Consider the following 26,493-nt stretch of genomic DNA (forward strand, 5'->3'; position numbering starts at 1 on the left):
AATCCTTTCTGGATAAATCCTTTCTGGATAAGTGTCTTCCAAACCTCATTGTATCAGCAGACATGTGATTTTCTGTCACAATCTGCTATGAAAACTATATTTTTTTGGTTCTTTCACTTTTCTCTGGACTAATAAAGTTGGTTGGAAATGAGCTGGGGTGGGAAAAGAAAGGAAAATGAAGCAGGTGATACCTTTTTAATCTCTACAGCTTAATATTGATCTGTGTATGGCATGAGAAGAAAACCTGTGGCAATAAGACTTGTCTGCCTTGGACTGCACTATTATTTTTGCTATATTTGGGTATAATGTCTTATAATCCAAGTCATTCATAGAGCATAAATGGAGCTCGTTTCAGAGTTATGTCAGAGTTATGGCCTTGAGGGTTTTATTTGTTTAGAGTTTCTTGAATTTGGGGATTTCATACCACAAGATCACTTTGAATAACATGCAAAAATACTGACCTTCATTCTTGGGGTGGTTTTTGTTGCTATTTAGATAGTCTGGCAATTCTGCATGCTGGCTGGCTGCAAAGTAATTTTGGTTTTCCACTCATATGGTGATTTGCATTACCATGATCAAAAATGCTGTTTTAAACTTCATGGAGATCCTTGCATTAATTCCACTCCTAAATAAATCTTTTAACCTGTATTTATGCTTTGAAACATATACAGTAAGTATCAAACAATAGATTGTACTCCACTTCTGATTAAATTAAAATGGAGAAACGTATTGTCTTTAATCAGTAACCCTAACATGCAGGACATATAAGTTTATATAAGCCTAGAAAAGTATTGAATATGTATTTTTAAAAATAAGCACCTTACAATTAGGGTAACAAGGCTTTATTTAGGTACTTGCATTTGTGGGTTTCAGGTGCATTGATTTAAGACTTGAATTCTGAAATGATGAGCTTAATTTTAGTTGGATTTTTTTTTTTCTTTTTTTAAATTTTCATTGAAATGCTCTAAATATTGCAGGTGATTTTGTTACACAAAATAAAAACATTTGTGTAATGCTAATATCCTGTTATGAATGGCTTCCACTAAGGTCAGCTTTTTCCTCTCTAAATGTTTATATCTTGTAATATCTGTCTTTTGCAGGCCATTAGGATCTGAAAATCTGCTTCTTAGAGGAGCCACTTTAAAGAACACAGAAAAAATTTTTGGTAAATATTCCTATTGATTATTTAAATGCACCCTGAAGCAGTAAGGAATCATCAAAGAAGGTTACAACCCTGAACTTACTACTGAGCATTTTATTCCTGTTGAATGACTTTATTTACTATTTAATAAGGTTTGCTGTTGCTACAATTGCAGTATAGAAGCTATCAATGATTTACAATGACTATGGGAAGGGGGGATTTTATAGCCTAATCTTCAAGGATTAGTGAAGATGCCTCAATGACACAACTTCTTTATGTAAATACATGGATTTTGAACATGGACTGGGAGTTAATGTTGTCCCAAAGTAGTTAATGAGCCTTTTGAAAAAATTTAAATCTGTTTTGCTTATTTGTCAAAAGAGATACATCAGCCAGATGTTAATGTGGCTTATATAAGAAAAGAAGCCACTTAAAACAGTTCCTGATTAAAATTGGACTTTGTTAGCCATTGAATTCTGTGTGTATGAATTGTCTTGGTTCCATAGAACATTTTGAATATTTTAGCAGAAATAGGAAGTGCAAACTGAGACATGTTTTTTGGAAATCCTTCAAGAAAGCCTGTTGGGAGTAGTAGCTCCATTGTAACAAACCACTCTTGGCTGGTGACAAAAGGGACAAGGATCCAAGTCATCTCTATCACATACAACTTCTGTACTCCCAAGAAAGAAGATTGTAGATAACCATGAAATGCTCAGCCTAAAACATAAAAATCTTGCAACTTTTTCTCCAAAAAGAGTACAAAAGCATATATTGATTTAAAATTGCTCTCTTTGCTTTTAATTGAGATCTAAAACAGATGAACTGATAGTTATTTTGTAGTAAGTAATTCTGTAAAGTTCAGAGGATGGTTTTAATAGTTCTGTTCACTTGTGTGTCAGGCAGAGGTGTTTCTAATACAAGTGGTTGTTCCTGGTCTGCTTAACACACAGAGTTTGCCATTACCCCAGCACTATTCATAGCCTGAATTATTTTAGCAATGTGCAGATATGCTGCTTCAATAAGTACTTTAGGTCTATCTTCTTGTTTACAGCTGCTTTTAGTTGTTGTGGTCAATATTCTGAAGTTTAGTCTTTCAGTCTGTTATCAACAGGAAATTGGTCATCTCAAAAGTACACTCTTTATGAATTATTCAATTTTCCTGAAGCAAGCAAAATAGTTGGCTGCCTTTTATCCATGGATGCATCCTGGAGTTTGGTCCTACCTGGATTTTCTTTCACAATATGTTATTGAGTATCATCCAAATATTTGTTCTTCTTCAGAGTACAGAGGATTAAAGAAATTATAGACTATAATCTAGTGAGTTGTGCTTTGTTGAAGTAATTGTGCTGTTCAATATTTACTAAAAGAAGTTGTCTGATTTCAGGTGTTGCTATCTACACTGGCATGGAAACTAAGATGGCATTAAATTACCAGTCAAAATCACAGAAGCGATCTGCTGTAGAAAAGTAAAATTTCTAATACTTATTTTGGGGCTGGAAAAAGGCAGGTTTGAATGGTGAATAAAAGGGGAATTTTTTTTCTTTTCTCTACAATTGTAGCTTTCATTGATTTAAATTAAAAAGAGGTAGAGGGACTTACAATTTGCTTTTTTTTGTTTGCTTATAATTATAACATTAGTCATATAACACCATAAAAATGAGGTTTTAAATACTGAATTATTATTAAATGTTTAAGAAAAGCCACCTTTATATAATACCTTTTTAAGATCTCATGTGTTTTGCTGCTCAGAAGTCTTTGCCTTCACTGGTTACACTACTGACAATTTTCCAAGGTTATGTGCTTCAATAGTCTTTTCATTAAATTCCTTTTAATTGCAATTAAGTCTTGAATTCAGTAAAAACTTAAATTTTTGTGATGCACTTTGGGTCAATTGCATTAACACAAAGGTTGCCTATGGCAGATTTTCCATGGTTTAGCTGAAATTAAAAGTTCCATACAGGCATTTAGGATGGGAAAGGAAGATACTTCTATCTTCAAGGAATGAGCTGGCATTGGTTGCTTAATTTTTTTTGAACAGAATTATTTTCTAATCCTACTAGTACCTGAAACCATCAGCTCTGAGTAAGGTGTCCAACCTTGTGAAAAAAGATATAATTGATTAAAGCAAGGTGGTACTGACCAGCTGACAGCTCTTCTCTTATGCAGTGAGCAATGATGATGTGTCTGTTTGTATTATTGATATATAACCCATGGATTTTAGTCCTTGCCCCTCATTATTGACAATATAATTTTAAATGTGAAGTGGTTTTGTTCTTTTTTTTCATCTCCTAGAGTTAAACCATTACAGCTATGTAGCAAAATGCTATTGATAGATTTATATTTCCATTAAAAGTGCTTACAGGAATGTTTTTATATTAGTTCATATAAAAGGCCATAAAAAGGTCTGCAGGTGCAAGGCTGGTTATTCTTTATGACTTCATCTATGCTGTTGTTTTCAGTAGTATATTAGGGTATGGTAATGTCACATATTGTTTGGAAACAAATGTAGCAGCTAAATTGAAAAGGATCCTCAATAATATTTTACTTTATTGAGAAAACACTATAGAAAATTTATTTAACATCATGGCATGGCTAGACTTGCTGAAGCACTACAATAATTTTTAATAATCCCTGTAGTTTATATGCAAATGGATTTCTTAGTTTGCTTTTTTTTTCCTCCTTTTTAGATCAATGAATGTATTCCTTATTGTATACCTCTGTATTCTCATCAGTAAAGCACTGATAAACACTGTCCTGAAGTACGTCTGGCAGAGTGAACCATTTCGTGATGAGCCTTGGTACAATCAGAAAACAGAGCCAGAAAGGAAAAGAAATTTGGTATGGAAATAAATTAAATAGCAAAAAGATGCACTAAATGTTTAATTTGTAGGGATGCTACTGGAAAATCTCTGCAGTCTGCTCACTTCCCAATCATAAATTGTTGCTTTTTTGTGCTAACAGTGGTGACAGGATTTTTGTAGAAAGCTCCTCTATTAAATTCTTAACACTTAAGTTGTATGTGTGAGTTTAACTCATGAGAAGAAGTCTGGTTTAGTATTAAAAAAACCTCAGGAAAGTGTTTTGGCTTTTCCCATCATTTATGTGAATTACTAAAGAGCTGACCTCTTTCAGAGGAATAACAGGACTGAAAGAAATCCCACAGCTATTGGCAATCTTGTGGCAGATGTATTCAAAAGAATCTGCTGCAAAAATTCCCCTCCAAAGCTTCCTTTGGTGTAGCTCTGGAACTGTCATGAGCACTAGACACCACCAACAGAGTGGCCAGTGGCCTCCAGGGACCATGGACATGGTCCAGAAGAGATACTCAGATGATCCAAAGTAATGAACTGAACTCAGCACTCCAAAAAGCACAAGATTTCACTAAATCATCCCAATCAGACTGGGGAGAAATTCTCTTCTTGACCCTAAATGCTGAGTACCCACTGGCCAGGCATGTTCTAGATGTCTCCTTACCACCAGGAAGTTATTAGGGAAAAATAAAAATTGTAAATCTGTTCAGTCATCTTTTGGGTTTTAAAGGTACATGAAAAATCATTATTTTCATCTTGTTTCTTTGGCAGTTTCTTCGAGCTTTTACAGACTTCCTTGCCTTCATGGTTCTTTTCAACTACATTATTCCTGTATCCATGTATGTCACTGTGGAAATGCAGAAATTTCTGGGTTCTTATTTCCTTACGTGGGATGAGGAAATGTTTGATGAAGACACAGGTGAAGGACCACTGGTGAATACTTCTGACCTCAATGAGGAGTTGGGACAGGTAGATTTCATCTAATGATAATTTTTTTTTTACTCTGTTTCTAATGTAATTTTTTTAATTGTCACTTCAGGGTTTTATTTGCAGCTAAATTTGCATTTTTTTTTCATGCTGATAAAATAATATTTGAGATCTTTAGATTTTCAGAACCAAAATTCTGATTTCTCAGCCTGTCAGTGGAAGTCCATTAGTGTTATTGTATTAGTAAACGATAAACACTTTAAGGAGGTGATGGTTTCCTTTCACTATAGAGGGAGATTATACAAGCATCTGACTTGCTTAGAGTAAGCCAGGAAAAAAAAACAAAACACTTTTTATCTGATATCAAATCTCCAGACACAAGTTTCACCCAATAAAATGATTGACTGTCAGTCTAATTTTCCAAAAGAAACTCTGTTGAGTGTTCTGTGTTGAGAAAATCATCCCCTTGACACAGGCATGCATGAAGAGTTTTTGAGGAAATATTTAGGATCTCCATTAATTAAAAATGTATTCATGGATTTTAAATAAATAAACAAAATGGTGTATTTCCTTATTTTTGTACAGCCAAATGAGTAGTTAAAGTTTTAGCAACACTTATATTCAGACAAAAACTGGTACCAAGTATTTCATTATTATATCTCCCATAAAATACTCTTCAAGAACTGGTTGAATTATGGGCTGGATTAGCAGCCAGTGAGGTGGCTTGAAAACTGAATGGCCAGGCACAGAGGGTGTTTATCAGCAGCAGGAAGTGTAGGGGGAGGCCAGTAACTAGTAACCTCTGCTTGACAGCAATTTGTGTCTTGCTTAAGTTTATTATGACACTGAATATAGGAACTGAGATGAAAGAAATCCATGTAAATCCTGTCCATTTGAAAGAAAGGTATTGAATCCACAGACAACAAAGCACTGGAAAATGTGGAGATGATGTTGTTATCCTTAAATGCTGGGGCTGAGGTAAAATTAGTGACAGATTCAATATGGACACAGAAGGAATGTTTCCACAGGAATAAAGGTGCCCATATGTGTAACTGTGTGTGACCATGAGTCCAGAGTCTTCATTTAAACTGATGTGATGGTAGTGGGGAATTCTGATACTACCCTAAGGACCATTCTGGCAGTAACTGATCCAAATCCAGGCACATATATCAAATAAAGATCCCTGGGAAATGGAATTTGTGTGCATTTTGTTTCCATAAATATCTGTCTTGCAGCAAGAAAGACATTTAAAAAAAAAAACAAAAGGAACTTGAGAGAAGAGTTGAAAGCAGGTTAAACACATAATTATGTGTTATGAGGCTAAAGATAGCTTTAGTGATGCTCTGGTATGATAAAATCTTTCAGGGCCACATTTCTGTGGAAGTTGACTCCCAGAAGAAATTGTCTCCCTTTTCTGAAAGAACCTGCATAAGGATCTTTAAAGCAAGGTGTAACCCAGTAATAATCTCAGTTATGCTAAGAGACCATGGAAGATTTCTGTCCATACTCCTGCTGGTTTTAATTTGTGCTCCTTTGCAGATTGAATATGTCTTCACAGATAAAACAGGAACATTAACTGAGAACAACATGGAATTTGTAGAATGTTGCATTGAAGGGCACGTTTATATACCACATGTGATCTGTAATGGCCAAATTCTCCATGATTGTACAGGCATTGATATGATTGATTCTTCTCCAGGAGGAAGTGGAAAGGTATGTGGAAAGGTTCTTTTTTTTTCCACAATGAAACGTGAAAATTGAGCTGTGCTCAAGAAGGGAATATTGGAAATGTAACATCCCTGAATTTCAGCCAAGGCAAGGTAGGTAACTAGGAGGTGTCACAACATAGACATTTTCCTTTCCTATTTAGACTAAGATTTAGAGGCTTTTAACAGGAAGTTTCCCAACTTCTGCTGTAAAGCTGAATTAAATAAAACCCCAAAGTAAAGAACAACTCTGTTTAATAGCTAAAGAAACATAGTTGGTTGCTGTTTAACATTAGCTACAATAAGGAAATCAAGGCAGGGAACTCGTCAGGGGGGAGTGTAAATTGCAGACACATACTCAACACTTAATGTAAACACTTACTTACTCATCACTGAGCAAAGACATGGCCAGAGAAGGCTTTATGATCAAATTAAATTACCTCTAAAGGTGACTTAATACAGCCCCATCTGCAATGTGCTACACACAGCATCTGTGTGCTGTAGCTTGTTTGCTGTGTAAAGCAAAGAGAGCTGAAAGTTAAGGAGATTTCACATGTCAGCCAATGAGCAAGGTCTAAATAGGCAGAATAATCACAGACAAAGGACTATATATTTTTAAATATATCAATAGTGTCTCATACTTGGGCCATACCCTTCACTATGGCAAAGCAAGGCCTCTTAACATACATTGATGTGATTCAACAGCCTTATGGCTCTCACCCATGGCCTTTAGAATGTGGTCCCAAGGGATACTGTGGTTTTATTTGGGAATGACAGTGATGCAGTTTGTATTGAAGGGTATAGAAGAAAAAGACTCAGGCACAAAGCAGGTAGAGCACAGTCAGGTATCCACAAAACAGAAAACTCACTGTAATGATCTGATTATAAACAGTAGTCGGTGACACTGCTAACATCCCAAAAGAGAAGTTTTCCAAGGAATATTTGAAAGGGGTCACCCGTGATGACAATCATTCCTTTTTTTCAGGAAAGAGAGGAGCTGTTTTTCCGAGCTCTTTGTCTTTGCCACACTGTTCAGGTGAAAGATGACGACAGTGTGGATGGGCTGAAGAAAAACCAGTTCTCAAGAAGATCTTGTATATATATTTCATCATCACCTGATGAAGTGGCTTTAGTTGAGGGAATACAGAGGTATGTGTGTAATTAGGGATTGTACTTTTTAGACTAGAGAGCTAATCTCTGAAGTTCACAATTGTTTTCAGCACAAAAATCAGAATAAAAACCACTACATCAACTAGAGCTGATTTGCTTAGCATACAGTCAGGATTATTTGTGAAGCAAATAAAACCACTTTAATTTCTTTTAATTCATAAGATAAGCTCTGTTTTAAATCCTTAGCTAACCATATATTTATTGCATTGATTCTTGTGACATGTGTTTCATTTTACAGACTTGGTTACACCTATCTCAGGCTGAAGGACAATTTTATGGAGATCTTAAATCGGGAGAATAACATAGAGAAGTGAGTAGTTAGAAGTATGACAAAATAGACTGATAAATTTTTACTGATGTATTTAATGCATCATTCTTTTCATATGCGTTAATTTTTAATTCAGAAAAGTCAGAAATAATATAATTTAGTAGAAAAATAAATGGTCTACTTATAATTAAATAAAATATAGGAACCCTGCTGCTACCTGTTCCCCTCTTTTAGGAGAATTTGGAGGGTTTTTCCAAAGGTTACTTCAGACTTTTGTGACTCACCTCCTAAGAACTGGAGTCAGTATAATTTAGTGCTTAATGAAAACACTATAATTACTAGGAATTTTCTCCAAAATGCATCACAGTTTGTAGACATAATCCTGATCCAGCTCCTTCTTAGGACCTGTTGTGACTTTTAATGAAATAAACACCTTGCACAGGTTTGAATCCAAATCTGTTGTGAAGGACTTAAAACTGCATGACCTCATTAAATAAGCAGATCTGTTTTATAAGCAAAATATTGTCAGAGATTAATCCTGAAGAAATTGGGATTAATGATTAGGATGCTCGTGTTTGTGCTGGAGAAAGGAGGGTTGTCTTAGATAACAGAAAGTAGGTAAGAGGAAATTATAAAAGTGTAGATAAACAGATGAATTATACAGAAACAGTGCAGCAGGAGCTTGTGTTCATTTCTGCTCCTAGAAAAGAAAGGAATATGAGATAAAATCAAATAATAAAACCAATGGCAAACATAAAATCTGTAACAAGAAATGTTTTTTTCTCTAGAATAACTTGTACTCAACACTTGAGGAAGATTCATGAAATTAGGTGGGCACTTTGGGGAGAAGGAAATAGCCAAAATTGGAAAAATATAAGTCAGTTTACCTCTGTGTAGATATGGAAATTAGGAGCTGAAAGCCTCCCCAGTTAATTATTTGTAAGCTGCTGTTTCATTCTGTACTAGCTGCATATTCCATAGGATTTAACATAATTTTTCATGTTACAAGTCATGTTTTAATTGATATCCTCAGTTATAATAACCAATTTAAGATCTGGATCTGGCATATCAGAGTTGTTTAAAAAATATTCTGTTTCTTATTTCAGGTTTGAATTGTTAGAGGTTTTGAGTTTTGATTCTGTAAGACGGCGGATGAGTGTAATTGTTAAATCTTCAACAGGTAGGGCTGTCACATTCTGTTTCTTTTTGGATGTTTTTGTTACACTTTGAATTTATTTCAGGTTTATCAAAGAGTTAAGTATTAATCACAGCCTGTGTGCCTTCCCTTATAAAAAAGGGGACAGGGTACCATGGTAAATGCAAATGTTATAAAAAATGTCAAAGAAATATTTTTGAACACTTGGTAATTTGGCTATTTTTTTGAAGAAAGATACATTTGGCTATTTTTTATTCTGTGTGCTGTCTCTTTTAGGTGATATATTTCTGTTTTGTAAGGGAGCTGATTCCTCCATATTTCCTAGAGTTAAAGAAGGCAAAATTGAGCAAATCCGCTCCAGAGTTGAACGCAATGCAGTGGTAAGATTCCATTTTCCTGATCTGTTTTACCAAAGGTCATCAATTAGCTTTTTAGCATGAACTGTGATGCTTTGAATTAACTTCTGAATGAAAGAAAAGTGGGAAACTTCACTGAAAGTCTCATCCCTGCCATGGCAGTTGTGATTTGCTGCTTTTGGTTGCTTTAGAAGGTGTTAAGAGAGTAACTCCATTAGAGCACAGAGTAGCAGCAAATGCCCTTCTTGTGGGGAAACACTGCAGTCATCATCCTTATGCATACATTTTTGCTGGCTAAAAATGAGCTATGAACACCATGTTCATCTCTAGAGGACATTCAGAACTTGATCTTAATTAAAAGGTAGTATTTGGAGTGGTAAAATGCTGAATTTTGCTGTGTCCAAAAATACACAGAACCCCTATCTGTCCAACACCTGACAAGAGGGAAATTCAAACAGTTGTTTCTTCATCCTGAATAACTGGAAATAGGGCTAGTTCCTACCTACAGAAGCTTCTAAAAGAAGATAGAGCAGCTACCTGTCACCTGCCTTGATCAATAGCAAGACTCAGGGAGTTGTTTTAATACTCTTTCTTGGGTTGTTAGTAAATAACCATACAAAGATCTACTGGATTAAAGTTGACAAAGTGCCAGTTAAACAGTGTTGTGAGAGGCAATATATTTGAGGTTGGAAAACTTCCTTTCTGTGCTGTAACAGCTTTTTCCCACCTTACACAGTCTTTACACTCCCTTTCTTGCTCATCACACAGTCCAAGAGCCTGATCCAGTCTGCAACACCCACAGCTAAATTCTAGTTTTCATGTAACTGAAACAGCACACTTGGATTTTCACTTTCAACACTCTCTGTGATGTTTTGTCCCTGTCTCTGCTGCAACAGAGCATCAAACTCAGACTCTGCAGAGCTACTATTTATATTATTGTAATTTATTCTGACTCATCATCCCTAATTATATACATAGGGAAGAAAACCTTTACCTTCATTCTCTTGTAATGTCACACATCCAGTTGGGTCAGTGAGGACTGAGGTTTGTCCCTCAGGTTTTAACTGCTTCCAGGGCAGCACAGCATCAAGCTGACCCATGTTCTAGTCTGTACTATACTGTACTAGTTTATACTATAAAAGTGAGTAGTGGGACTCTTCATGTTAATAGTAAAATTGTTCCAATTTTTCCAGTGTTCCAGTGTAAACACCACCAGCAAGAAGTCTGAGTAATGTTTCCTAAGAGGCATTTTGTTTTGATTACATTCCGTAGGAGGGACTACGAACACTCTGTGTGGCCTATAAAAAGCTCACAGCAGAAGAATACAGCAATGCACAGAAGCTGCTGCAGAATGCAAAGTTGGCCCTCCAGGACAGGGAGAAGAAGTTGGCAGAAGTGTATGAGAAGATAGAAAGAGATTTTATTTTACTTGGTGCTACAGCTGTTGAAGATCGGTTAGTACATTTCCCACTTTCTTATGGGTAGTGATGATACCAAAGTAGTTGAAGACTCTGTTGTGACTATCTGCTGAAACTGGGAGGTAACTTTAATAATTCAGCAGTACTTCACTGTTTGTCACTAGCTGAAAGCACTGAAAAGATTTTAACTGAAGTACTTGGCTGGGGAATGAAGCATCTTGTCTTTTAGGCTGTATAAATGAAAGCTGAAACTTTGAGCACTTTGAAAATGTCAAAACTCAGTGTTTATATTATTTTAGTGCTATTTTGTACTACTCCCCTACATGTTTTTTGATTCACACCTTGGGAAAATTTAGATCTGATAACTTCCATTGAAATTTTTTTATTTGGTTATAGAAACCTTTCAATAAGGGCCTCTGAATTTCTCACTTCCAAGCAAACTATTAATATATATATTGTCAATTGACTTCCACAGACTACAAGAAAAAGCTGCTGACACTATTGAAGCACTCCAGAAAGCTGGAATTAAGGTTTGGGTTCTGACAGGAGACAAGATGGAGACTGCTGCAGCTACCTGCTATGCTTGCAAACTCTTCCGGGGGAACACACAAATACTTGAGCTAACCACAAAGAAAATTGAGGAGCAGAGTTTACACGATGTGCTTTTTGACCTAAGCAAAACTGTCCTAAGACACAATGGCAGCTTAACCAGGGATACTTTCTCAGGGTAAGGAAAAAGTAGAATTTTCAAGTCAGGAATGGGCTCCTGAATTATTGGATGTCGATTGAGTAATAAGCTTGTTTCACATAAGTTTAAATATTCACAGTCATGGCTTTTCATCTCATTTCTGGTACACCTTGAACTGTTAAAAGAAAAATCACAACTGACTTTAATTCTTTATTTTTCCACCACAAAATATATTCTTGAGAGAAAAAAAAATGTGAACCAAAATGCTCTAAGTTTTAAAATAGAAGCAGACATGATATATTCCTGTCATTGGAGTTCGTGTGTGATTTGACTTTCTTGATAAGACCAGGGACACAGAGAGCAATGATACATGGACCTCTCTCTGGGAAAGATTATGCTACACTTACAGACAGGTGACAGACAACAGCACAGCACCAAATCTTCTGGTGTGCATGAAAATAAAATGCCCTAAATTATAAAGAATTCATTGACTTCCACTTATTTTGAATATCCATAGAAGGATAGATGTCCTGTGTATGGAAGTGAAATGTAACACAGAATAAGACAGAAAATGCAAAAAATGCTTTTTTTGAATTAAAAAGCAAAAAATAAGTATCATGTAGATTATGCCCTATAAAGGCAGTAAATGAGGCTATTTATCTGAAGCTTGGGAGCTGGTACATGATACTTGCTCTTTTTTTTTTTTTCCACTGTAAAACTCTAAGAATTGGATTTTAAACTTTTGTTAATACCTTAAGGTGTTAAGAAAAGAAGTTATTGGTCTTCTGGACATAATCATGGAACTGTTTAGGTTGGAAAAGACCTTTAAAATCAAGTCCAACCATTAGCCTAACTCTGCCAAGCCCACAGCTAAACCATGTCCCTGAGCACCATATCTACATGACTTTTAATCACACTCTGGGGGTGGTGGTTCAACCACATCCCTGGGCAGCCTGTTCCAGGGCTTGACAACCCTTTCACTAAAGAGATTTTTCCTAACAGCCAACCTAAACCTCCCCTGGTGCAACTTGAGACCATTTCTCCCTGTGCTATTGCTTGTTACTTGTGAGAAGAGACCAGCACCCTCCTCTGGTTTTTGTTTTTAATATGGAACCAGCTAGCAAGTATATTTGGTATACATTTGTAATATGTTTGCAGTAAAGGAAGAGCAGGCTAACAACCATTTTGATATTTTAGCTGAGAGTTTCTACAACTCCTAGCCTTACAGCTCAAAACTCAGGGGCAAAGCACTTTTCTTAGCTCTCCTTGTACTTTAAACCCCATTGGTCTAATAAAGAACACTTGCATATTCAATTAAATCATATTTCTCAATGTCATCTATACCACATTTAGCTTAAATCCTCTTACCAAGGTCTCTTTAAGCATTTTGTGTAGCTTTTTGTGCAGTACCAATTCTCTAGACATTAAGACTCATCAGAATTTTTTGTCTTTGGCTTCAGAGTTGGAGAAATGTGTTAAGAAATCTTTCAGTATAATACATCAAACATTCATTACAGTGCCTGACTTGATGATAATACATTTTTGGTTGATATTGTTTTATACTAATGGTGTTGTCCTGTACTGAAAATATCTGTGAACTGTTACTAAATACAGTTTACAGTACTTTGTCAAAAACAGCTTGTGTTCTAGTAGTGAAGATGGAGATGCTTGAAATAGATTAATATTAATAGATATGGGTCTTTTCCTCACAAACATGGGTCCTGGTGAAACCACACTTGTTGAAAACAAGTAGTATAACCTTGGAGCACTGGAACCAGAGCACAAATAAACCTCTGTGTGTGTTTATACAGCACTCAGTGCCTGAGGCTGCTGTGTAATGCAGGCAGATGCAAGGCTGCTCTGGAATAACTAGTCTGGATGCTCCAAAAAAACTGCTCTTGTAGCCTGGACCATCTTCCCCTGTTGTCCAGCATCTGTTGTTGTGGTAAACTCTGCTTCATGGGACCATGGTTCCACTTCTAGCAATGCCCAAATTATTACAGGTATACTGTTAATGATTAATATATATAATAAGATATTCAAATATTCTATATATGTTATATAATTATTGTGTTTTAATATAATTACAGGTATACTTATATTAGTGTCAGCTACCACACCAAACACCAAGTATATGTTCTGTAAATGTAGACAGTGGCCTTGTCTCTCCAGGCCCTTTTACACATTTAGAAACATAGAATGGTTTGCTTCCCTAAATGGAGACCCTTTAAAAAGTAGATTTCAGAGTAGCAGAGTCCTTTCCCTTCAACTGTTTTTCTCTATATTATAGAATGAACAATAAAATTAACTTTTTTCCTGCAGCTCAGTTTGCCTCACTGCAGTTCTTGGAGCCCTTTCAAACCAGCCTGAAAGGTCATTAATTATACACTCCTACTCCCTGCTGAAGTCACTGAGGTTTCAGATTCCTGTCTTTGAACTGGTGAAGCACTTAATATGTTCAACATAATGTAGAATTTTAAAGTGTCCTAAATAACAGTCCTATAGAAGGCATTTCCTTGAGAAGTATATTAATTTTGCATTATTCCACACTCATCATTTGTTCATGAATTCATCTTCACCAAAGAACTGTTGCCAAATTCAAACCGTGCCTGAGGATTTTACAGTGACTCTTAGTTTGTTTTGTCCCTGAACAGACTTTCAACTGATATGCAAGATTATGGTTTAATTATTGATGGCGCAGCATTATCATTAATAATGAAACCAAGACAAGATGGGAGCTCTAGTAACTACAGAGAGCTCTTTCTTGAAATCTGCAGGAACTGCAGTGCAGTGTTATGCTGTCGAATGGCACCTCTACAAAAAGCACAGGTCTGTATTTCATCTCAGGACTGCTTGGTGGGTGTGCAAGTCTGTAAATATTAAAAGTGAATATTCTGCACGACTCCTTATGGGGACTTAAAATGTGGCCATTTACTTTTGTGTCTTCTAAAATAGAAAAATAAACCAAACAGGGGTGGGGAGGGGGAAATCACTCCTGGCAAGCAATTTAGATAGTGCTATGCTAAAATGGCACCAAGCTGTGTACCTGCATTTGATTTATGGACACATTGTGCAGATTTTATGGTTGGTACATGCTGATAAATGAACATGTTTAATGAACTGAACTAATTGCTTCCTTTTTAACCTAACAAGCTTGGAGTAGTCTGCTATCTGTTGCTATACAAGAACTTGCATTGCTTATTACTGTAGAGTGGTATTTCTTCCCTGTTATTAACCTAAAAGGGAAGCTAAAAAAGAAGAATTCAGACAGAAAAATGTGTGCATTATTATTTAAGTACTTCTTGACTGTTTTATACTAGTTTGTATCAAGTAAAAACATATCCTTCTGGTACTGAAATATCTCAATAGAGCTGAAGAAGTTTTAAAGGAAACAAATATTGGAGCATACACTTCTTTTTTCCTATCAAACTTATGCCTTTTTCTCAGTGTTCAGGTCCAGCTTATGTAGCCCTTACTCATTTTAACAAATTTATTTAGCCAGCACTTTTAACTGTGTTTGGAGGTTTGTAGAAGTTTTACTGACTTGTATCGAATTTACAGAGGTGATCATTTATAACAGAGAGATTTGAAGTCAAATTTTTGGACAGTTGACATGTCAATAATGTTTAGGGATACACAGAGTTCTATTATATTTCCTTAAATAGTAAGAAAAAAATCAGCACAAGCAGAATCTTTCAGTCTTTTAGTTTCAGGATTTTTTTTTGATCTTGCACATTCTGTCTCTGGAAACCTTTTAATTTTTTAATGCACTCAGCATTAAGCAATCTCAACATCTTCCTGTCTTCTGCTCTTCCTTCCTCCTGTCCATCTCTCTCAAAACAGTTTGGAAATATTTGAAAAATGTTCTTTATCTGAATTGTTCTTATCTGGGACAAACACTTTACTATGAAGAACCAACTGGTGATCTTTATGCATAGTGGTTGCATTGGGCATCACTGGTTTTATGTCACTTTACAGAAGTTCTTATGTAACTATGTTGGTCATCTTTAGTCCTAAAAATAAGCAAACCATTACAGGGAAGTGATTGAAAACTATTTTTTTTCTAGATTGTAAAATTGATTAAGCTCTCAAAGGAGCATCCTATCACATTAGCAATTGGTGATGGAGCAAATGATGTCAGTATGATTCTAGAAGCACATGTTGGTATAGGTAAGTGTAATTTTTATACTATTCATTTAAGTGAAATGACCAAAAAAAAATAATTTATTACTTAAAAATTCTCAAAGAATCAGATTATACATTTTATAGACAACTTTCAGTGTATTTACCCCAGAAATTATATGCTATACAGTGGTGATCTCATATTAGATCAATGTCATAGCATTATTATTGTATAGTTTTTCAAATAATTGTGTCTTGGAAATAGTTCTTCAGTCATTCAACAGTTTCATCACTTTTTTTTAAAGGAATCATTGGCAAAGAAGGTCGTCAAGCAGCAAGAAACAGTGACTATGCAATACCCAAATTTAAACATTTGAAAAAAATGTTGCTTGTTCATGGGCATTTTTATTATGTTAGGATATCTGAACTGGTGCAATACTTCTTTTATAAGGTAGGAGAATATTTATTCTAATTACATAAATCTCAGAAATATCCATGGTAATACCTAACTATATACAGTTAGTGCAGTCAGTGGTACCAAAAAAAAAACCTTCCCTAAAGAGATTTTGAGTGCCAGAGGCAAAGCTGAAGGGATTATTGTTTTTATTCAGACCATGAAGATATTTTGTAATCTGTGATATTTTTAAAAGAAAATCTGCCTTTTTTTCCTCTCTTAGAAATTCCATCACAGACTATTCTACTTATTTTCATAAGTTTCTAGATTCTCTTTACATTTCAAATCAATTTGGAAACACAACTATTTGATATTTGAGAATATCAAAATATTTTAAGTCATTTCCTTACCAGTAGTACTGTAAGATGAGGATGTTGATGTTTAACCTGTGCAGCTCCTTCAGCTGTGGCTGCAATGGTTACTGTTATTAGTGGTATAAAGCTATAGAATTGTGCAACATATAAATCAGTGCTTGTGTTTCACTTGGCAACTTGTCACTTTGTCTTTCAGAATGTCTGCTTCATTTTTCCTCAGTTTTTATATCAGTTCTTCTGTGGGTTTTCACAACAGGTTAGTTGTTCTTTTTCTCTCACTGCTACATTTTATCCTTGGCTTTTTTTTCAGTGGATCCTTTAACACTGTGCATGTTCAGCTGAGAAAATGTCTAGGTTAGTTTACACATTATAAAAAGAAGAGCATCACTTTTGGTTCATGTTATCTTCCAGTGGCAATTGCAATTAAGACACAGAAATCAATTTTATGAATTATCATAAAAGCAATGTTAGTTTCCAAGTCAAAGACTACAGGAACCCAAAATTTGGAAATGGCAGTGGGAAGTGAAAGGTCTGTGGGAAATGTAGAGTCTTGGGTTTAAGCTTATTGAACATGGACAGAGGTAATCATGAAAGATAAGTAGTTGAACTAGTTATTAATGTCTGGAATTCAGAATGAAAATGGAAGAATAAATTAGTTTTCTCTGGCATGTACAGATAGGAATTGCAAACTTCAGACAAAGAGCAGCAATCAATTAGTTGAAAAGAAATAATCTGCATGGAAAGACAGAGGAAAAGTGAACTGCTGTTCACCAGAGAAGTGCCATCATTCAGAAGAGAATGCAGTATTCTCCTTTCTAAATTTATTTACATTTCCCCCTTTGCTGTCATCTAATTTGTGCAGGAAATCTGCCTCCTCTTTCTTCTGAACATGGGATCAAAAAAACCAAAGAAATGAATGGTGACTTAAACAAAAAAAGGATTAAATTTATGGGATTAAATTGCATAAGAGGATGATTTAATTGGGAGAAAATAGTACTGTTGCTTTGAACTATGGGATGTCCCCAAAGAAAGCTCCAGGAGGAGTAAAAATGACAGAATTTTTTTTTTGTCTGTTCTGGTTTTAATATTGCTTTGAATTATGGGATGTCCCCAAAGAAAACTCCAGGAGGAGTAAAAATGACAGAACTTTTTTTTTTTTTGTCTGTTCTGGTTTTAATTTCCAATAACTGCTGAAAACCTTGTAGGATTTTATCAAGCATTGTTAGGAGCTAGATACGAAAGCATGTGTTGATAAGAAATTGCATCTCCTGCTCCATTAAGTGCTAAATGTCATTTTGAATCAAACAGGGTTTTGACAGCAGTTTTTACAGCATAAATAAATGATCACCACATAGGTTTGGGGAAATAAACACAGGGTGATGTGGTAAGTCTGAGTTCCAGTCACAATGATGATCCATACAGGGAAAAGTAGTTCAGTGGGAGGAAGAATCGAAGACATTTTGGGATGTTTCTTTGCACTTAGAGCTGAAGAGCCTCTGGAGTACTCCCCCTTCCTACCTGCTTGAAAAAGTTGACTCTTTCATTTTAAATAAAGTATCATAGAGTGGATCATGTTTTAAAAGTAAAGCTACCTGATGTAATTCTTTTCTCTCTGCAGACTTTGTACGATACTGCGTATCTCACACTGTACAACATCAGCTTCACTTCCCTCCCTATCCTCCTCTACGGGCTGATGGAACAACATGTCAGTGCAGACACACTCAAGAGAGAGCCTTCCCTGTACAGGTAAAGCTCACCCATCGTGCCCCAAGGTTTGTCTGTTGAGTTATGGATCTACCTCTGTTCTAACCAAAGCCCCCAGGATTTCTGTACAAGGCTGCAGCAGAACATCAGAGTCACTGCAACAAGAGGGTTGAAGACCACGTGCACAGTCTATAAACTACTATAAGGGCACATGTATTTTTACATATATTTTTACATGCTGTAATCCACATCTTTCATTTGATACATTAGTGAATGAGAGCAAAATAGAAATCAGTGTTCCACACATCACAATATGACTTTAGTACTCCATTGCCTCCAGCCATGGGGATCAGGAGTTTTTTAAAAAAGCAAAAACTTACTGTTTCTTCTCTCTATATATTAAGATGTATTTTGTGTTGTGTCCAACATTGTTCTTTACATATTGTTGACTCACTTCTGCCCGTTGAAATAGTGACTGGTTTAGATTCTTAGCCTCTTGATACACAATCCTTGCCAATTAACTGTGTGTGGCCATCTAAATTAGGAACAGTGCCCAGATCTGGTTCTTGTCACTGCAAACCCACTACATTTTAGAGAGGATTAACAGCAGATAATTGAAGGGAAAACATTTTTTTTAAGGGGTGATATTAGATGCCCAGAGGTTAATAAATGTAGTGATATGTTTTTACCTATGAAACTGAAGAGGAATACAAAATATTACCATTGAAACACACACACCCCTTTTTTATTTTCTTTTATTTTTTAAATGTTTTCAGTTCAGAAGTGGTTGTTCATGAGAAGTATTTGGCTTTTGAAAGCTAGCAGAGAATTGGTCAGAGGTGTTTGGGTGTTGGTATCTAACAGAGTCTTATTGCTAAGCTGCTCTGGGCAATACTGCAGTTGTTCTGGGCCCAATGAGGCTATTGTTAGCCACATATGGTTTTGCACTGTATAGTGGTAGTCCAGGGGGTGAAATTACTTCATGTAATCATCAGACAGCCTTCAGAGTGTGTATGGTGAAAGTATTGGTTGGTAGTAAATGTTTCTGTAACTGAGGATTTTCATTTAACTGTGTTCTGATCTGTTCTATGATATATGCCAAGCTGATATACACTCATTCTGTGGGCAACAATTAAAGTTGTCATATGAAAGTTTTCCTGTAATAACAAAATGCCTGCTAGCAAACAGTTCTGTTGTTGACCAGCTCCTGTATTTTTTATGAGAAAACATTCAAGAAATCCAATTTAACCTAAAGCTTCAATTCAGCTGCAAAATCCTTGTTTCACGTGTTCCACATAAAATGAGTGTTTGGTTTTGTTACAATATTCTGTCTAAAGTACTCCACGGGAAATAAAGCAAAGTCTCCAGAGACCTCTAGTGTTTCTGTTTAAAATCTACAGTGGATCATCACACAGACAGCAAATACTGGAAAACAGATATATTCTGTTAAAAACAATTAAAAAGCAAATGAGTGCAGCAGAGGGGAATTTACCATACAGCTGAAATAAGCAGAATTATAGGCAGGAGTTAAAATTAAACAAGTTAAGAAATAAAGAGGAGATTTCTAGAAAGGATTGGGATGTGAAGTGGTAGACAGTTATCATGTGGAAATGTGATGGGTTTGCAAGCAATTTCTTCACTCTTTTTCCTTCCAAAAACAATACAAGTGGCATGGTTTGCCAGGGGTTTTTTTGGAGATGTTGGTGCCAAATGCCTGTATCTTCTTTCACCCAGAGATGTTGCCAAGAATGCTTTGCTGCGCTGGCGAGCGTTTATTTACTGGACATTCCTCGGGGTGTTTGATGCTGTGGTATTTTTCTTTGGTGCCTATCTCTTGTTTGAAAACACAATTGTGACCAGCAACGGACAGGTGAGTGTTGGATTTGATCAGAGGTACTTTTTGTGATGCTGATTGTGCTGTGAACGTGGTCCTAGTTGTTTTCTTCCAGATTTCCAGCACAGAGGGTAACTTAGGTGAGTTATGGTGAGAGATGTGGGTTATCTGTTGAGAAAAGTCTGAACTGTGGAGTAGAAATTCTGGGTATCTTTAAACAAAGGTGTAGGACTAGATCAAACTTAGGAGGAATAAAGTAAATTCCAAGTTATTCCTTCAGAATTTACATAGTAACTTTTCTGTTTCATGTTTAACGTGCATCTGATTAATATCTGATTAACATACCAAAAGACTCTTGGTAGGGTAGTTATGAGTGATCATAAAAGAGCTTAAATATAACAAGCTTTTAAACATGTTAATTATTCTTGACCTATGGCAGCTTGAAATATCTTTACTTGCTTTGCAGTCACATGAATGCAAATTTTAAGAATTTTTGCATTTTATTTATTTTACCCATTGATATTTTGGTCTATTTTATTTGTGTGCTTTTTTTTTTTTTTTCCTTTTGCTACTTGCTTCTCTTCCTATCCTCAGCTAATGACAACCAGCACTCACATGGTAAGACTATTGTGGTTTTGTCATGATATCCATTTCATCTTTCACTGTTCTTTAATTAAACTGTTAAAGAGCAGTTAAGTGTTTCCTATAATTATTTCAACATATCCCTTAAACCTATAGATAGAAATGTTCTTTACTGCTGCTTTGTAAGTGCATAAAATAGAAAGAACTTAGCATAGAATATAAGCTATAATAAGGTATTTGAGGTGTGGTAAAGAGCCATGAACTTTAAAATATAAGTAGGCTTTTTGCTTCCTTGCATTTTGTTATTCTGTTCTATCCTTTTTTTATAACGTACATTTTGTTGCTGACTCTCTGCTATAGAAAATTTATTATGGTTTATACTTTAAAGTGATTAAATTTAGGGCAGACCCTCAAAATGAGAAAGAAAATAAACTCTGCACAATTTTGTTGCCTGTATGTGAAGTATGTTTTCACAGATATTATTAAATACCATCTTTGTGACATATTAGGGAACTGAACTTCTAGTGTGTGAGAGCATTTGGAGTTTTTCTAAAGACAGAATGAATTTCTATTAGACACAACTGCAGACTGCACCATTTCTTTTCCTTGTACCATTATTCTCTGTTAGATGTTAAAAATTCTGCATCAGCTCATATTTACAGCCCTGAAAACATGAACATTTGATGATGTATCCTGTATGTAAAGTATGTTTTCTAGAGATGCAATATTCAGATATTATTAAATACCATCTTTGTGACATATTAGGGAACTGAACTTCTAGTGTGTGAGAGCATTTGGAGTTTTTCTAAAGACAGAATGAATTTCTATTAGACACAACTGCAGACTGCACCATTTCTTTTCCTTGTACCATTATTCTCTGTTAGATGTTAAAAATTCTGCATCAGCTCATATTTACAGCCCTGAAAACATGAACATTTGATGATGTATTTGATGAGACATTTATGACTCCTGAGTGTCAGAGAAAATTCATAGTTATTCAACATATGTTCTTGTTATTGAGATATTGAGTTGCAGTTATAGATTTAGAGGCTTGAAAATGTTTGGGAGTACTCAGAGATACATGTGTGAGTTCAGACATATGTGAATGCCAGTTGTTGATGGTTGTGTCCAGGTATTTAAGTCATGCTCACATCTGGAAAAAGTCAATGAAAGATTTGAATGTTTGAAAGGTTTACCACAAGACTATGTTATTATGCAACAGGGAGAAGGTAGAAAGCAGAAAAAGGGGATAAAAAAGGTAACACTAATACCATCAATGCTATGGGTAACACCAAGTTAGGATCCAAACTGTTCAACTGAGTGCTGAAGCAGAAAGTTTTAATTCTTCTTTGCCATCAGAAGTGAACTGATCACCATTGTTACAGAACTAGTGAAAACAGAAGAAAGTCAGTGTCTTTCCCTTAGATTGATGCCTACATCAGACTAAACTTTACATGTCACTGAGCTTGCTGCCAATCATAATCCCCCAGGATATTTCTCAGTATTTAGAAATGTGTTGGAAACTCTTTGCATGCTATAGAGTGATACTACCAGAATAATGCAAAGGAATTAATTACTTTCAATCACTGAGATAAACTTCATAAATGCCTGCCTCGATTATTTGCTGGTAAACAAAACTAAGGTGCCAAAGATTCATCTCTTGCTAATTGTTCATTTGTCATACTGCTTTGTGTATGGTGTTCCACTTCAGATAAGACATGGTTGATGGTGTAAAAACATACAGGCAGAGACCAACTGCATAAGAAAGGTGAGAAGGAAAGAAGGCAGTGTTGGAGTGATTGCAGGTTGTAAATGTCATCTTAGTTTGCCCAGATAATAAAATAGATTTCCTGTGAGATATGGATACATCTGTTCAGTATGCAGACACTTTGACACTAGGCTGAGATGCCAGATATATGTGTGATGTAAAATTGAACTGCAAAAAGTCAGTAAATGGTATAATTTGAAGTTCCTGAACCAGATTCCTGCCCAGTTTTAACTGCAATGATTTTTTTTAAGCACACAAAATATTGTAGCATGACCCTATAAAATTATTACATTACATATCAAAGTAAAAGGTCAGAATGCTGAAGATTTTCTGCACTTCACTTCTTGTGCTCTGTACACTTGGTCCTGCTAGGAGTAATTTCAAAATAATGAAATAGTTACTCAGAATAATGTATATTTCAGCCAGTCATTTGTTTATTTTTTCAATGATTTTCTACTCCCAGTTGATCAGATCCTCTTAGCCTGGTTTCCTAGAAGTGTCTCTTGTGGCTGGCTGTGGTCTCCATTCAGAGTTTCTCCCATGGCATCACATTTGTGTGATCACTTTCCCACACAAATCCCTGGTCACCTAATATTGGGCAAGCTCCTACAGATGGGAAGGGCCCCAGAGGTGATCCAGTTCAGCTCCCTGCTTTGGACAGGCCTAAGTATAATCAAGTTACTCAAAGTTACTCAAGTCTTTTTCAAGTTTTGAATATGCCTGAGGATAGAGACCCCATAACCTTCCTGGGCCACCTCTTGCAGCATTTCTGTGTCTTCATGGTGGAAAAAAAATTCACCCATCATACCTAAGCAGAATTTTTCTTGCTTCTGAAGAAAGGTCTGTTCCAATTCTTCATCTTTGTAGTTGTTCTTCTTCAAACATTTGTGGGCAGCTGCTGGGTTGTTCCTTAAGCTCCCCTTTACCAGATTAAATAAATCCTTCAGCCTCTCCTCACAGGAGAGCTACAAACTGCTAACCACCCAAGCTGCCTGCCAGTTGAGCCTTGCCAATTCTTTGTTTCACATCCCTCCTGAACTGAGCAGCCCAAAACTGGGCACAGTGTTCCAGGTTCCTCACTACAGCTGAGTAGATGAGAGTAATAACCTTTCTTCAGTGGCCGTGTTCCTCCCAACACAGCTGAGTTTGCACTTCCCCTTATGAATAGAGAGCACAGTTTTAGGCTTGTGTTCCACATCCAGTCCACTGCAGCCCCACTGCACCTTCCTTTTCAGCAGGGCCATTGCTCAGCCAGTTCCAATGTATGGCATTACTGTCTGCTTCCCTTACCTAGCCCCTTCTTCCTTATCTGCCAAATGAGAATGAGTCAAGTGTCAAATGCCCTGCTAAATTCAAAACAGGCTGGATTTGCTGCTCTCCCTCCCTAACAGCTCCTTAACCTGTTGCTCCCACAGTGTTGGCTGCTCCTTTCCTTCCTGAGCTTTGCTGTTAAATGCAAGGAGCAGGTTTTGCTCACGAGGATTCATATCCAGCATGCTGAAGACTTCCACTAGGTGATGTTGGCACTCTGTCAGTGGACTTACATCTTCCCTCTGGAACAAAGATAACTGGGAATAACCTTTTTGTCACCCTCAACACCCCTCACCAATCTTGGTTCGAGCTGGGCTTTCTTGTGACTGTGTTCTTCTGTATCCAAGTAATGCTTTAATGCCATTGTGCTGCCTGCCCAGATTGTCATCTCTTGTTCTTATGCCTCTTTGTTCTTTGAGAAACGTTCTGCTTGGCCAACTGTGCTGTCTGCTGGAACTCCATGTCTTCCTGCAGAAAAGAATTCATGAGCAGCTGTGTCTCAAAATCTTGGGCACCCTTCTCTTTCATGGGTGCAATGCCTGGAATCAAACAGTCTCTTCTCCTAAAAATACAGCACCCAAACTGTTCCTTACTTCCCCAACATTCCTCTGGATCCTGAACCAGCTCATCTCATGAGCACTGCAGTCCAAGTAACCCTCTCTGACCACATTCACCACACGTTCTTCCCTCCATTAGTGTTAGTGATTGTCTGCCCCCTTAAAAAGCTGAAGTGTTTTTATTTCATGGTGCAAGTGGGGAGAAAACCAATCATAATTTGGAAATGTTTTATCTTAAAACGTATGGAGAACATTTCTGTACTTAAACAGCTTTGATGGCTATCACATTCTTTCTGCTGCTGTTCCTTGTTTGTGTAACATGCTGTTGAACCTCCACGAAATTGTGGAACAAGGACAGCAGAGAAGGGAGAAGAGAGAAAAGATGACAGCTAAGAAGATTAGAAATTGTGGGATGCCAAGGACAGCAGAGAAGGGAGAGGAGAGAAAAGATGACAGCTAAGAAGATTGATGTAATTACTGCAGTTTGTAGATCTCAGTGATTTGAGAACTGTGCTACACTTGATTTCTGTTAAGAAACATACCTGTGAACTTCAGGTTGAGTGCATTGATTTTATTTTTTTCCCCATCTGTATCTGAGGTGTGTTCAAACAGGGTCAGGAAAGAAAATACCTTCCACTGGATAGATGATGTAAGACTTTGGTGGTTTTGCTTAAGTGTCAGTTCCTGATACAAATCCCCATCTGTATCTGAGATGTGTTCAAACAGGGTCAGGAAACCAAAATACCTTCCACTGGATAGGTGGTGTAAGACTTTGGTGGTGTTGCTTAAGTGTCAGTTCCTGATACAAAGCAATACATGTCCCAAATAAACCACTTGCAGCTAATTCATTAAGTAGTGGACAATATTACCTATAACTGCTTTGGACTGTTTTTTATAGGTGTTTGGAAACTGGACCTTTGGAACACTGGTGTTTACTGTGCTTGTGTTCACAGTTACACTGAAGGTAAGAAATGCTGCATTTTATTGACACATTCTTAGAGCTTGGTTTCTAATTGCTGCTTGCTGACATCAGTTTCTCTCTACAACCATACATTGTCAAATTAGTTTAAACACAGATTTAAATTAGTTTAAATACAGATTTTTCTATCTGTGCCTTCTTAACCGTGCTCAGAATTGGAAAAATGATTTTGTGTAGAATCCTTCTCTTTTTTTCAAAGGGTTTCATTTTACTTCATCTCCTTCTGAGTGTTGTGTTGCTGGTAGATAGGACTAACACCATATAATCTCTTTTGGATTTTTTCAGCTTGCACTAGATACACACTATTGGACGTGGATAAATCACTTCATGATCTGGGGATCACTGGTATTCTACATTGTCTTTTCTCTGCTCTGGGGAGGAATTATTTGGTATGAACCCTAATATAAATTGCACCACGTGTGTTCTTTCAGAAACAGTTGTTCTGAAGCTGTTAAATATGGAACTTTTTTGTCCCAAACAGAATTCAATTTAGCTTTTATGTATTGCAGAACTCCCAATACAGTCTCATTTAGCAACGTAGATTTGCTGTAGATGTCTGAGCACCTACTTGTGCTACTGTTGATAAGAAGCTTTTAAAAAATAACTTGTACATAGGTGAGAGGAAGTAGTGGGGTTTTTTTTTTCCTCTTAAAAAATTCTGTGCACTTGAAACTGAAATTTTTGGGAAGGAGATGAAGTTGAACAGGTTCATGTTCTTCCTATGCCTGCTTGCCATTAGGGACTTGAATTTGCATTTCTCCCCTGTAGAGTGCCTGGTTACAGGGTTGTCTTTTGTAACCTCTGCAGCTGGAACTGCTCTACTTTGTATACATAAGTAAAAGTTTGGAAGGAGCAGGGGGAAAGCAGAGGCTAACTGTTGCATGGTGATTAAGGTGCCAGTTAATTTGGAGTGAGGCTTTGTATTTCAATGGGTCCTTTGCAAATGGGTAACTGCCTGACAATGTCCTGGATATTCAGCAGCCTCTTTTTTTTCCAGTAAGATCAGATCTCAGTTTCCTCAGCATCAGAATAAAAACAGTTTGTAGAAGTGACATTTTCCCTGATAGTGTTTTCCAGCCTGGCTGTCTGTTATACATGTGTCTGTTTGTGTGCAGCAATGTATTTTAACTTGACTCCCTTTTAGATTGCAGAGACTTCTACCAAATTTTTGGAAGTAGCAGGAAATTACCTTGCTGGTAGGAAGGCTTTACACTGCAGTGCTGCCACA

General features: G+C 36.4%; 1 protein-coding gene across 1 annotated transcript in view; it reads left to right on the top strand.

The window, feature by feature from the left end:
• The window catches only part of ATP11A (ATPase, class VI, type 11A), a gene marked incomplete at its 5' end in the record, with an annotated part of 55,462 nt that overhangs the window by 22,355 nt on the left and 6,614 nt on the right, over positions 1-26,493 (top strand). Inside the window, 20 exons of the mRNA XM_008939206.1 lie at positions 1,101-1,165; positions 2,526-2,607; positions 3,829-3,979; positions 4,723-4,920; positions 6,418-6,591; positions 7,570-7,733; positions 7,993-8,064; positions 9,129-9,202; positions 9,455-9,558; positions 10,807-10,988; positions 11,428-11,679; positions 14,295-14,469; positions 15,708-15,810; positions 16,068-16,213; positions 16,727-16,786; positions 18,149-18,276; positions 19,969-20,104; positions 20,663-20,686; positions 25,185-25,250; positions 25,551-25,654. Coding sequence (XP_008937454.1) covers positions 1,101-1,165; positions 2,526-2,607; positions 3,829-3,979; positions 4,723-4,920; positions 6,418-6,591; positions 7,570-7,733; positions 7,993-8,064; positions 9,129-9,202; positions 9,455-9,558; positions 10,807-10,988; positions 11,428-11,679; positions 14,295-14,469; positions 15,708-15,810; positions 16,068-16,213; positions 16,727-16,786; positions 18,149-18,276; positions 19,969-20,104; positions 20,663-20,686; positions 25,185-25,250; positions 25,551-25,654 — 2,460 coding nt within the window. The remainder of the gene's footprint in view (positions 1-1,100; positions 1,166-2,525; positions 2,608-3,828; positions 3,980-4,722; positions 4,921-6,417; positions 6,592-7,569; positions 7,734-7,992; positions 8,065-9,128; positions 9,203-9,454; positions 9,559-10,806; positions 10,989-11,427; positions 11,680-14,294; positions 14,470-15,707; positions 15,811-16,067; positions 16,214-16,726; positions 16,787-18,148; positions 18,277-19,968; positions 20,105-20,662; positions 20,687-25,184; positions 25,251-25,550; positions 25,655-26,493) is intronic.

The sequence above is a fragment of the Merops nubicus genome, unplaced genomic scaffold (assembly GCF_000691845.1).
Source record: "Merops nubicus isolate BGI_N331 unplaced genomic scaffold, ASM69184v1 scaffold14714, whole genome shotgun sequence".
NCBI lineage: Eukaryota > Metazoa > Chordata > Aves > Coraciiformes > Meropidae > Merops > Merops nubicus.